The sequence below is a fragment of the Anomaloglossus baeobatrachus genome, chromosome 1, assembly GCF_048569485.1.
Source record: "Anomaloglossus baeobatrachus isolate aAnoBae1 chromosome 1, aAnoBae1.hap1, whole genome shotgun sequence".
Classification (NCBI taxonomy): Eukaryota; Metazoa; Chordata; class Amphibia; order Anura; family Aromobatidae; genus Anomaloglossus; species Anomaloglossus baeobatrachus.
Window position 1 is genome coordinate 436,379,149 of NC_134353.1, and position 13,154 is coordinate 436,392,302.

Genomic DNA, 13,154 nt, shown 5'->3' on the forward strand with positions numbered 1-13,154 from the left:
AATCGCTCAGTCATTAAATAAGTGCTGCTTCACCGAGTGGCTTGATCAACAATTGCCCCCTTTCCCAATACGTCTCTTCAAGATGGAATAAATTTTAGGGGTTCTGGTGGCAATAACCAATTTCCTCACTTTTCCAATCAGATTTCCAACATGTCCGCCCAATTTCACACATTCGCCGGTTTGGCGGATGCGGCGCACGCTAGTACAGTACAATACAGTTCAGTGGCAGCGCCATAACTTCCAAGTCACATGACAGCATGTGACCAGCGTTTGTCGCGCTGCCATTGTCCGTTACAATAGCAAGAACCTGTTCTTTTTTGAGTACGTAATCTTGCAGAACTTTTTCCACTAAGGCCTGGAGAAACTGGCTGGTGTAATGAGCTTTAGTAACTTTTAGGGCTCTTCTCCACTTGCGTTTTATAAATCACAGTGATACTCGGCTCAAAATTTGAGTCGAGTGTCCTGTGTATGTCCTTCGTGTGGTCTGTGTACGGTGTGTGTTTTTTTCCCCACATAGCATCCGTATGACATGCGAGCATCATGCGGGTGCTATGTGAGTGTTTATGCATACCGCGTCAGACTGGCTACCGGAGGAATCTCCAGTAATAGCAGGCCTGGCCGCCGTTACATGCACTGAACCCCGGAGCTGTCACCTGAGCTCCAGAAATCACCCCAGCCTGTCTGCAGCTGTGCTGAACTCAACAGCAATCGCCGGGGAATCAATCACTCGACGCTCGCTGTTCAGGCTGCACTCTGGAGCTCAGGTGACAGCTCCGGAGTTCAGTGCATGTAACCGCGGCCAGGCCTGATATTACTGGAGATTCCTCCGGTAGCCAGCCTGACGCGGTATGCAAGTGTCAAGGATACGTGTGACATGCGTATGCCATCTGTATGACATGCGCATGCCACCCGGATTCTGACTTTTTTCTCGCTCCCATAGGATTGCATGGGGGTGAGAGAGCTGAGACTCGGTGCAAATCGCAGCATGCTGCAGTTCACCGAGAGCACATGTGGAGTCGTAAAAAAACGGGGAAAAGGAGACAGCATCATATATAATCATTTGTCAGATTGCAAACCGTTTTTACAGGCGATTACAATCGCACAAAAAAACGCAAGTGGAGAAGAGCCCTTACTGCCAGTGTCTTGGTAACAATTTCTTTCTGGTCACAAAAATATCAAACATTGATGGCAAACTAATTCAGTCAAATGCAGAAATCTGGGCATCCCAGCAAAGGCAATGGGTTTCAAGATAGGACATTCAGACACATCGTTTTGTGAGGATCCGTTTTTGGGCTCAAAAACAGATCCACAAGGATAGCAAAGTGAACGAAATAAAAAACGCCTAAAATATAGCCTTTAATCTTATTAGTAAAAAAAATCCAAGTAGGACCTACAATAATAACAAACAGACCAATATAAAAAAGCCAATATACTGCAGAGGACCAATTGGCTAATCAGGAGTAAAATTATGTGGATAATGTCATTCATGTAAACAATTACTGTAACATACCGCAATGAGCAGCAGCAGCATTAATCATATAGTGAATGATAAATAACATGCAACCACATAATCACCTGCCACAAAGCAAATGGCGGTGAGCAACTAGTAGAAAAGGAACGGTCTTACCCCATCTGCCGTATAACCCTTTCCCTGCTTAATGAAGCACTTAATACTGGATAGTCTCGGCAACCAAGATAGATGAGATAACCTGGTCCTTTATCTGGATGACTCAGGATCTCCACAGGTTCCAAACATATGTCCAGCAGTTGTGCATGATTCTCCCAACGCGTTTCTTATATGATCAGGGGAGGATAAGAATCCAAAATCCTGGTCACAAAAGACCCATACAGATTGGCATAAATTACTGTGGAAAAATATGTACACAAACCACATTAAACAAGGTCCATGTCAGTAGCAAAAGCAGACGGCCAGGACAAAGCGGCGGGTGCAACTTACTTCCATCAATACCAGGAGATTCCTGGGCAGAGCGCGTCTGTCATACCTCGCCGTCAGGTTTAAATGAACCGCTCGCTTAGAGTGGCGTCTGACGTCACATCCGCACGCAGCGGTGAGCTCACTTCCGGGTCACATGATCGCGGCCGCGATGTGCACGTCACAGAGGGGCGTATAGATTAGCCATGTGAACCATAGCGTTAGCAGGTAAATGACTACAGAAAAATGGCCACGGTTAGCATCGCAAAACCAGCGATAACAATACGGCCATTAATTCATAACAGTGGCCCATCAACATCAAAAATGGGCCATACAAGCAGCTGTAACACTTATTACAGGCACCCAGATAGGTAGGAGGCTCAGAGAGAGCAACAAGCAGGGGGGAGAAAAATGGACCGGGACGGACCAGCAGGAGAGATTATTCAAAGAGGGAATGAGAACAGAAAAACATAATATACATCAGATCACTGTTGTGATTAGTGGAGGGAAAGACAAAAAAAAACAAAAAAACAACAACAGAGGATCAGGAGAGGCCAGCACGGACCAGGAGGAAAAAATAAAAATATCGAATGATACAATGGAAAAATATGACGGAAAAACAAATGGCAGAAAAATACCACAATTAAATTGGGCAAGGATGGAAGAAAAACCACCACCAAACTATACAATCCTTGGGGCCCTACAGTTAAACCTGACCCTACCTATTTGTGGAGGTCGGCACCCTAGGACAGATCGGTGGTTGGTGCCCCCACTCGGGCGGCGACTATCCCTCCTAACATGTATCTAATCTAGTCTACCACAAAGGGTGTGAAGGAGAGAGCTTCATTAAGGCCCAATGGTTTGCTAGTTTTCAGCCAAAAAATCCCAGGAAAAAACTAGGAACGATCTTTTACATGGACCGGGGAGACCAACATCTGATGAGGAATTCATCCGGTTTATTACCACCTTCAACAATGGATCAGGTGAGGTTAGAAGGATCCTTGAGAGACATTGGTCCATTCTCAAAATGGATGATGATATTGGAAAATTTCTTCCCAATGCCCCTTCAGTGACCTACAGGAAGGCCCGCTCCATTAAGGAGAGACTGGTCCACAGCCATTTCTCATGTCATAATAAGACATGGCTGACCAATCCAGTCAAAGGCTGCTATAAGTGCAGCGATTGCATTGCATGTGGTTATCTTAACCCAGGAAAATTTTTCTTTTCCCACATTTTGGGAAAACGCTATGATATCCGCTCTTTCATTAACTGCAGAACAAAGGGCGTTATATACAAAGCCACCTGTAGCTGTCACAAAGAATACGTGGGCAAGACCAAAAGGGAATTTAGGAGAATAGGGGAACATATCCGGGATATCCGCCTGGGCAATGACACTCCCGTGGCCCGTCACATTACTGAACACCATGCAGGGGATATTAAATCAATCAGTTTCCAGGGTATTGATGTTGTGGCTCCCCCCCTTAGAGGTGGTAATTGGGACAACAAAATTCTTAAACAAGAAACCAAGTGGATTTTTTGGCTGAAAACTAGCAAACCATTGGGCCTTAATGAAGCTCTCTCCTTCGCACCCTTTGTGGTAGACTAGATTAGATACATGTTAGGAGGGATAGTCGCCGCCCGAGTGGGGGCACCAATCACCGATCTGTCCTAGGGTGCCGACCTCCACAAATAGGTAGGGTCAGGTTTAACTGTAGGGCCCCAAGGATTGTATAGTTTGGTGGTGGTTTTTCTTCCATCCTTGCCCAATTTAATTGTAGTATTTTTCTGCCATTTGTTTTTCCGTCATTTTTCCATTGTATCATTCGATATTTTTATTTTTTCCTCCTAGTCCGTGCTGGCCTCTCCTGATCCTCTTTTGTTGTTTTTTTGTTTTTTTGTCTTTCCCTCCACTAATCACAACAGTGATCTGATGTATATTATGTTTTTCTGTTCTCATTCCCTCTTTGAATAATCTCTCCTGCTGGTCTGTCCCGGTCCATTTTTCTCCCCCCTGCTTGTTGCTCTCTCTGAGCCTCCTACCTATCTGGGTGCCTGTAATAAGTGTTACAGCTGCTTGTATGGCCCATTTTTGATGTTGATGGGCCACTGTTATGAATTAATGGCCGTATTGTTATCGCTGGTTTTGCGATGCTAACCGTGGCCATTTTTCTGTAGTCATTTACCTGCTAACGCTATGGTTCACATGGCTAATCTATACGCCCCTCTGTGACGTGCACATCGCGGCCGCGATCATGTGACCCGGAAGTGAGCTCACCGCTGCGTGCGGATGTGACGTCAGACGCCACTCTAAGCGAGCGGTTCATTTAAACCTGACGGCGAGGTATGACAGATGCGCTCTGCCCAGGAATCTCCTGGTATTGATGGAAGTAAGTTGCACCCGCCGCTTTGTCCTGGCCGTCTGCTTTTGCTACTGACATGGACCTTGTTTAATGTGGTTTGTGTACATATTGTTCCACAGTAATTTATGCCAATCTGTATGGGTCTTTTGTGACCAGGATTTTGGATTCTTATCCTCCCCTGATGATATAAGAAACGCGTTGGGAGAATCATGCACAACTGCTGGACATATGTTTGGAACCTGTGGAGATCCTGAGTCATCCAGATAAAGGACCAGGTTATCTCATCTATCTTGGTTGCCGAGACTATCCAGTATTAAGTGCTTCATTAAGCAGGGAAAGGGTTATACGGCAGATGGGGTAAGACCGTTCCTTTTCTACTAGTTGCTCACCGCCATTTGCTTTGTGGCAGGTGATTATGTGGTTGCATGTTATTTATCATTCACTATATGATTAATGCTGCTGCTGCTCATTGCGGTATGTTACAGTAATTGTTTACATGAATGACATTATCCACATAATTTTACTCCTGATTAGCCAATTGGTCCTCTGCAGTATATTGAGTATATTGGCTTTTTTATATTGGTCTGTTTGTTATTATTGTAGGTCCTACTTGGATTTTTTTACTAATAAGATTAAAGGCTATATTTTAGGCGTTTTTTATTTCGTTCACTTTGCTATCCTTGTCCATTTACCAGTGAATTGATACCCAGTAGCTATCCCATACTCAAAAACAGATCCTCACAAAGAATGAGCATGTCAGTTTGTGGCGGTTTTCTAATCTGCTTATGCTATTGAAAGCATTATTTAGGAGCTCAAAAACCTTTCAGGTGATGAGGTTTTTTAAAAAGCTGATCTGCTTTTGCAGCTGACAAACGTATCCTCAAAAAACGCAGCAAAAACGCTGTGTAAATGTAGCCTTAGATCAGGAATAGAACAGCCATTTATAGGACATTTCATAACTTTCCCAAATTCCTATGAAAAAATATTCAGTACATTCTGCATTGCACTACTGTCCCCAATTTATTATATATTTTAGGAGTCGGAGTCGGTGCATTTTATACCAACTCCGATTCCATCAAAATGAACTCTGACTCAACAGCCCTGGTTACCGCCATCAGGGAGCCCGATCTTGCTTCACACCAATGATTGATGTAAGCAACCATCGTCTGATTTTCTGACATAATACAGTGAACCGAAAAAGACTGGACCTTTGAGGTGACTAGTCTTGACTTCTTTAAAGTTCAGAAGCCAGCTCAACTTCTTTAGTGTGGCCCTAACTGTCGCCAGTACAAAAATTACATTGTTCCATTGATATGCTGATAAGTAAATCTTCCAGGTATGGGATGGAGTATCCTGCTGCTCCCAATAATGCGCTGTCACTTCAGCTACGATTTTCATGACAACCCTTAGGACCATTGATAGACTGAATGGCAGACCCCTGAACTGAAAATGTCTGACCTGGCCACTGTTCGGTATTTTTGGTCTTCTGTATGGATCAGAACATGGTAGTGAGCATCCTTCAGGTCTAGCACCCTGGAAACAGGAGTTTTTTAGCCCATTTTAATTGATACCATCTTGAAAGGATGATGTATCAAAAACTTGTTTAGTCTCTTCAAATGGATGATGGTTCTGAAGGTGCCATCAAGAAAAGGGGGAATAACAGCCCCTTCTTTCTTCCTCTGCTGGTACCAACATATGAATAACTGTTTCTGAACCAGATCCATGCAGTTTCCAGGGCCAACTGCTATTGCAAAGGCTTTCTGGGGAATGTTATGGCAAATGTTTGTGGAGGAATCATCCAAAACACTAGCCTAAGGCATGATTCAAAATCCAACTATAGAATGAAATTCTTGCCTAGGCAGGGAAGAAAGAGGGGGAAGTCTTCCTCCTACCCAGGTAACAGCATCATTGGGATTACTTATTTCCTTCTGAGGAGGGACCACCAATCATAAATTCATTATTCTTATTCCTTTTATTATCCCATCTCTCATGCTATTCAGGGATAGATGGGTTAGAATATCCCTTCTTATCTATGGCTTTGTTCATGATTACATCCAGAAGTGGATGAAATTAAATTTCTCCATCACACAGGATAGAACACAATTTGGCCTTCAACTGAAAATCACCCAGCCAAGACTTAAGGCCCCGTCACACGCAACGTCTTATCTAGCGATATAGCGCTGGGGTCACGGATTCCGTGACGCACATCCGGCATCGTTAGCGACGTCGTTGTGTGTGACACCAACGAACGGCCGTTAACGATCAAAAATACTCACCTTATCGTTGATACGTCATTCACTTTCAAAATATCGTTGATTGTTGAGGTCGCAGATTGTTCGCAGTTCCCGAGGCAGCACACATCGCTATGTGTGATACTGCGGGAATGACGAACTGCAGTTTACCTGCGGCCGCCAGCAATGAGGAAGGAAGGAGGTGAGCGGGCTGTTACGGCCGCTCATCTCCGCCCCTCCACTTCTATTGGGCAGCCGCTTAGTGACGCCACTGTGACGCCGCATGAACCGCCCCATTAGAAAGGAGGCGGTTCGCTGGTAACAGCGACATTGCTAAGCAGGTAAGTCCGTGTGACTGCTTCAAACGATTTTGTGCACCACGGGCAAAGATTTGCCCGTGACGCAGAAACGACAAGGGCGGGTACGCTCGCTAGCGATATTGTTAACGATATCGCTGTGTGTGATGGGGCCTTTAAGCTACAGCCCCCTACGGGGCTGCGTTAGTCAGGCCTGCTGATCTAGCTGCCATGTTCAAGTCTCTCTCGGAACGTTATTTCTTAGCAGACCCTCTAGTTGGTCCAACCAGATAATCATGGATTTGGCTGTGCAGGCCGCTGAAATAGTAGATTTCAGGCCTCCACCCGAGGACTCTCAGGTATGATTTAGATGCCAGTTAGCTTTCCTGAGTGATTGTTCAGGATTCCCGTGTCTTTCAAGCATAGTGAAGATTTTTTGGAGGATTTAACCTCTGCTACTTTATAAAAAAGGGCTGTATCCTCTTCCTCAACGGGGACCTCCTTTTTGACGATGAAGGTAGCAATAGGTAACCTCTCTTTCTGCTTTACTCAACTCCTTTATAATGTGAGCCTGCAATTTCCCATTAAACGGGAAGGTTCGTGGCTTCCACTCCTCTAACTCCCCAAACATAATGTCTTGTACTGATCTAAGAGTTTTAACCTCTGTGATACCCATAGCGGCCCTAATGGCTTTAATTAAAGTATGTGCCTTCGACGGGGAAGCAAGGCCTGCCACATGTACTGTCGTTAGAGGTTGAAGAGGAGGAAGTATCAGACTTCAATCTGGTTTTAAAATTTTCCCCATTTATCACTTTTCCTGAAGGATTAGTGTTTTAAGAGAACTTTTATTCTCGGCCTTAAAGACTGATTTTAAGTCCATGGCAACGTGGGGATTCATCACATGTAGTCTTTTGGACACATGCTGCACAGACTCTTCTAGCATGAGCTGAGTAACTTATTCCTGCAGATTATACACGCCTTATTTTAAGTTTTGCACTACACTTCGGTCTTTCCAAGTAATTAAAGAACAAGAAGATGATAATTACTCAGCGGTAATTGGATTTTCCAGAACCATGACAGCACCGTACTTGAGTGTATCTGCCCCCAGGAACAGGAAACCTATTGAAAATAAAAAGGCGGTACCGCTCCATAGCCCCAGTGTGTTTTTAGAGCTGCGGTGCCTCCAGGGACCTGCATCAATGATGCAGCACACCACTGCTCTCCTGGCAGCCTGGACAGGGTAAGTATGGAATTTTCATTCTGCAACTTCATCTCTGTGTAGGTTCCCTTAAAGGACAGGAAACCAATTGATGAGGGGAAGAAGTTTCACCCTTTTATTCAGTAGGTTTCCTTTCGTTGATGGGATGATCCCTCTCGAGGGGTGCAGTCATGGCGTAAAAGAATATCCAACATGTTTCAGTGTAATTGTACAGTTTTTATCATTCAGATTGTGAACCTACTCAATGTCATAATTTAACCCCTTCACTCCGAGCGATTTTTTTCTTTTTGCTCACCTTCTGTCAAGAGCCGTAACTTTTTTATTTTTCCATCAATCTTGCCATATGGGCGCTTGTTTTTTGAGGGATGAGTTGTTCTTTTAAATAAAATCATGAGTATTACCATATAGTGTACTGAAAAACAGTAAAAAAAATTCCAAGTGTGGAAAAATTGCAAAAAAAGTGCAATTGCATGATTGTTTTGGGGGTATTTTATTAACAGTGTTCGCTTTACGGTAAACACTGATATGTTATTGTGATGCCTCAGGTCAGTGCGACTTTGTAGATATCAAGCATGTATAGGTTTACTTTTATCTAAGGGGTTAAAAAAAATTCATAAGTTTGCCTCAAAAAAGTGGTACACTTGTTGCACCATTTTCCGAGATCCGTAGCGTTCTCATTTTTCGGGATATGGGGCTCAGTCACTGCTTATTTTTTGCATCTGGAGCTGACATTTTTAATGGTACCATTTTAGCGCAGATGCTACTTGTTGGTTGCCTGTTATTACATTTTGTGCAAAATTTTAAATGACCAAAACACGTAATTTTGTCATTTAGAATTTTTTTGCTGCTTTGTCGTTTATCGATCAGGCTAACTGATTTTATCTTTTAACAGAGTACGCATTTCTGAACGCGGTGATACCAAACTGTGTGTATATTTTTTTAACCTTTTAATTTTCAATGGGCGAATGGAGGGTAATTTGAACTTTTATTTTACTAGTCCCCGTAGGGGGCAATAAGGATCAGCAGTCTGATCGTTTGTTCATTTCTGTTGATCAGAGCTACACAGCTCTAAATCAGAAGAAATGCTGCGTTCCTGCTACAGCTGCTGCTCTGCCGGCTGTAACAGGAACTACGTCATAATAGCAACAGGAGTCATCACAGCCAGAGGTGATCACCCCTTCAAGATTTAGAACGTACTGTTACGTCCTCGGTCGTGAAGGGTTTAATGAAAAATAAAAGTAATACAAGTCAAGGATTAATAGACAAGGTAGATCACCCACATTTACATGTATATAACAAAAGCCTACAAACATGTAGTAAAAGGATACCATGAAACAAATCTCCTGGATAACTGCTTTATTCTTTTCTTCTTCATTGGACAGCAATCTCTACAAATAAAATCCAAACAATATTACTGTGCTCAACATGGCTCTTATTCTCTATGTAAAAGTTTCCAGGCTTTGTAAATAACATCAAATAAGATGTATATGTGCTAAAAAAACAAAAAAAAATTAAAACTAATATTGACTCACTTTTACAGTCCCATGGGTTCTAGTCTTTGCTAAACAGTCACTTGACATGCAGTAGACAATATCTCAGAGGAAATGCCAATAGTACCTATATGGATGTAGATACCATCCTACCGCCTGCAACTGCTGATGAGCACCTGTTCACCTGTATATGTGAACACCCCCCCTCAATTCTCCACCCATAATCTAAATTACCAGTCATGCTATCTAGTAGCTGCAAATAAATCCAATACTGAACTGAAGAAAAGCAAGAACCAAGTAAGCAGAACTAGAGTGGATGGCATGGCGACTTCCCTCTGGGTAAAATTACAGGTCCTTGGGTTTTTCAAAGGTCTTATTAACAGCCCATATACATGACATAAATTAGAGAACTGGTAGATCTGCCGCAGATAAAACTGGAAGAAAGCAGTTCAGTAATTAACATTATGGGAATCAAGATGAAAACTTGCTGACATATTCCTGCTAAAGCTGACCCGTCTCCAGATTTCACAACATAAACTGAATAAATTATTCAATAGATCTTAAATCAACTTCCTTTGAACATCAATGTAAGAATCTCAAAGGATTATACAGTGTAATCTCTTGCCCTCCTATCCTGACTGACAGCTCCTCAGTGTGGACACTGCTGTGTAACCCTTTATGGCTCCTCCCTAATATCCTGACTGACAGCTCCTCAGTGTGGACATTGCTGTGTAACCCTTTATGTCTCCTCCCTAATATCCTGACTGACAGCTCCTTAGTGTCCATTCTCCCTCCTGAGAGCTCCCACTGCTCAGTACAAGCTGCAGCTGTTATTTGAATTTCCATCCAGCCTCACTAAATTTGGACTCGAGCACTCTGAGCTCATAACAAACACCATTTTAAATTATAGGATTTTAAAGCCATTCTCATGTAGATTTTTAAGTTAAAGCATAACCATTGTTTTAATTTTTATTCCATAAATGAATAGTACACGTAAAACTGAGCAATTTTGTAATATATGTTATCAGAGAACTCTCCTCAATAACAGCGGCCATCTCCTATCTCAGTAATGGGAGAGTCTTCACTGAATACAGATTTTACCATAGAATTGAGAATTTTGATAATGACTGATCAATTCTGGCAGAGACAGGAGCAGATGTGTCTGATAAGATTTATTACAGAGTTACGTATTTTCATGTGTACTATTGATGTATGAAATGATAATAGAGTTCCTCTTTACACGCACCATTCTCAGCAAGTCTTAGAGAGCGCGTTTTTTCACAGCAACAAAACACACTACACTGCACGCTCCTCCCACCCAGTGGTCAGTCACTAAACAACTGATGTGCCGCGGGGCGGATGCAACGCAAGACCATCAGTTGCAATCTACCCTTAATAGAAGTCTATGAGGAATAAACGGATTCCTGCAACGGTTACCGTAATTCATCTAGGCGGCGGATTGCAACGGATGGAAAACAACGCAAGTGTGAAAGTGGCCTAAAGCAATCATTACCTTCAGTGCATAGTCTTTCCCAGAGCCTAGATCTTGAGCTTCATAGACAAACGCAAATCCACCTTACAAAAAAAAAGACACACATTTAGCATCAGCTAGTGCTAATAGAGGACAGTGCTCATCCAGAAGGCTATGCTACAAGATGTAAGAAAAAATAATAAAAACATATGTACACGGTAGACTGTAGAGTTATTCAAAGAGGGAAAATAAGAATCTGATAAAAGGCATCAACTCTTTACTGATCGCTTTAAAGCAAAAAAAAAAAGACATTTGCACATTCTCAAAATGTTACTTAGCAGTTTATATGCAACTTCATGACAATTTGTGTCAACCTACAATAGCCATCAGTCCAGTAGACCACTGCGCAACCAGCTCTGTCCTCACCTATTGTACCATCACCCATTCCCTGTAGACTGTGAGCCCTCGCGGGCAGGGTCCTCTCTCCTCCTATACCAGTCTGTCTTGTACTGTTAATGACTGTTGTGCGTATACCCTCTTTCACTTGTAAAGCGCCATGGAATAAATGGCGCTATAATAATAATAAAATGTAATCTTTCAAACATACAGAAAACTGAAACTTAGACACATACTTAGATGCACCAATCCTCCTAAAAATAAGTTTAAAAGGAACCTGATAGCTGATCCACAAACCGCATGTATCACACCGTAGCTGTAGGATTTCAGCCACTTAGGTTTCACTGAAATGCTGTGGCATTTTTGAGAGAAAAATATTGTCTAAAAGCCACCAGGGACTGAGCTAATCGGGTGACTAGTCAGAAAGACAGGTTCTGCTAGCAGGTCTCTCCTTTCAGGCATGTATAGGGAAAGGTCTGTCAGTCATTGGCACTAGGCCGCCAGGGATCTGCCTGTCCTAATAGTCTCTCATGCGGCTTGTAAAGTATGTTATTCTCTTACACACTGCAGCATTGTAGGGTCATACACACGTGGCTGAAACCCTACAACCAATGTCTGATACAGGCAGCTTGTAAACTAGGTACGTTAACTGTCTTGTCACAGTAATCACCGCCGGCTGCTGCGGTGAGCCGGCGGTGAGCTCTGCACATGTGTGCTTTTCAAATCAGCAGACATGTGGTGCTAACAGGCGCGGTTGGATACACGATCCACCCGTGTCTGCTTCTCACTTAGATTGTGCTGTCAAAATTTAAATGACGCCATCGGAAGACCCGTGACATGATCACAGGGAGCCGATGGTTGCCATGGTAGCAACGGGTCATGTGATGACCCTTCACTATGATGACATACTTCCTGTAAGAGCCGACAGAGCAACGGCTCTTAAAGAAACAGTCCATTTTTGCTGATCAGAGCTCTGCAGCACTAATAAAAAAAAAAAATGCACAAGCGATCAGACTGTGCAGTGATAAAGTCCTCAGGGGGTCAAGTAAAATTAAAAAAAAAAAAAGAAAAAAAAAAGTTTTAAAAATGAAAAAGTTACAAAAAAAAATTAAAAAAGTTCAAATCAACCCCCATTCACCATGATTGAACATAAAAAAATAAAAAATATACACACTGTATATAGTTGAGTATAAGCCGACTTTTTCAGCCTATTTTTTTATGCTGAAAATGCCCCCTCTGCTTATCCTTGAGTGAGGTTCCTACAAAAAATTATTTCCACCTGTCCTCTGCTCCTGCGTTGTCCCCTTACCTGCTTCTTGCAGACCCTTGCATGATCATGTCCGGTGCACGGGGCCTACGCTGACGTCTATTGTCATCACTTTACTACAGTTGAACACAGGGCTCTGGAGTCGAAGTCTGAGTTCATTTTGGAGTCATCTGAGTTAGTATAAAATGCACCGACTCAGACTCCTAAAATATATAATAAATTGGGGACAGTAGTGCAATGCAGAATGTGCTGAAAATTGTTTCATAGGAATTTGGAAAAGTTATGAAATGTCCTATAAATGGCTGTTCTATTGCTGATCTAAGGCTGCATTTACACACAGCGTTTTTGCTGCGTTTTTTGAGGATACATTTTTCAGCTGCAAAAGCAGATTAGCTTTTTAAAAAACCCCATCCCCTGAAAGGTTTTTGAGCTCATAAATAATGCCTTCAATAACATAAGCAGATTAGAAAACCGCCACAAACTGACATGCT

General features: G+C 42.7%; 1 protein-coding gene across 2 annotated transcripts in view; it reads right to left on the bottom strand.

The window, feature by feature from the left end:
- The window catches only part of GAK (cyclin G associated kinase), a 414,917-nt gene that overhangs the window by 331,757 nt on the left and 70,006 nt on the right, over positions 1-13,154 (bottom strand). For both annotated transcript variants that reach the window (XM_075352640.1, XM_075352641.1), the window contains exons 2-3: positions 11,043-11,104; positions 9,368-9,427 (exon numbers count right to left, since the gene is read on the bottom strand). In XM_075352640.1, coding sequence (XP_075208755.1) covers positions 9,368-9,427; positions 11,043-11,104 — 122 coding nt within the window. The remainder of the gene's footprint in view (positions 1-9,367; positions 9,428-11,042; positions 11,105-13,154) is intronic.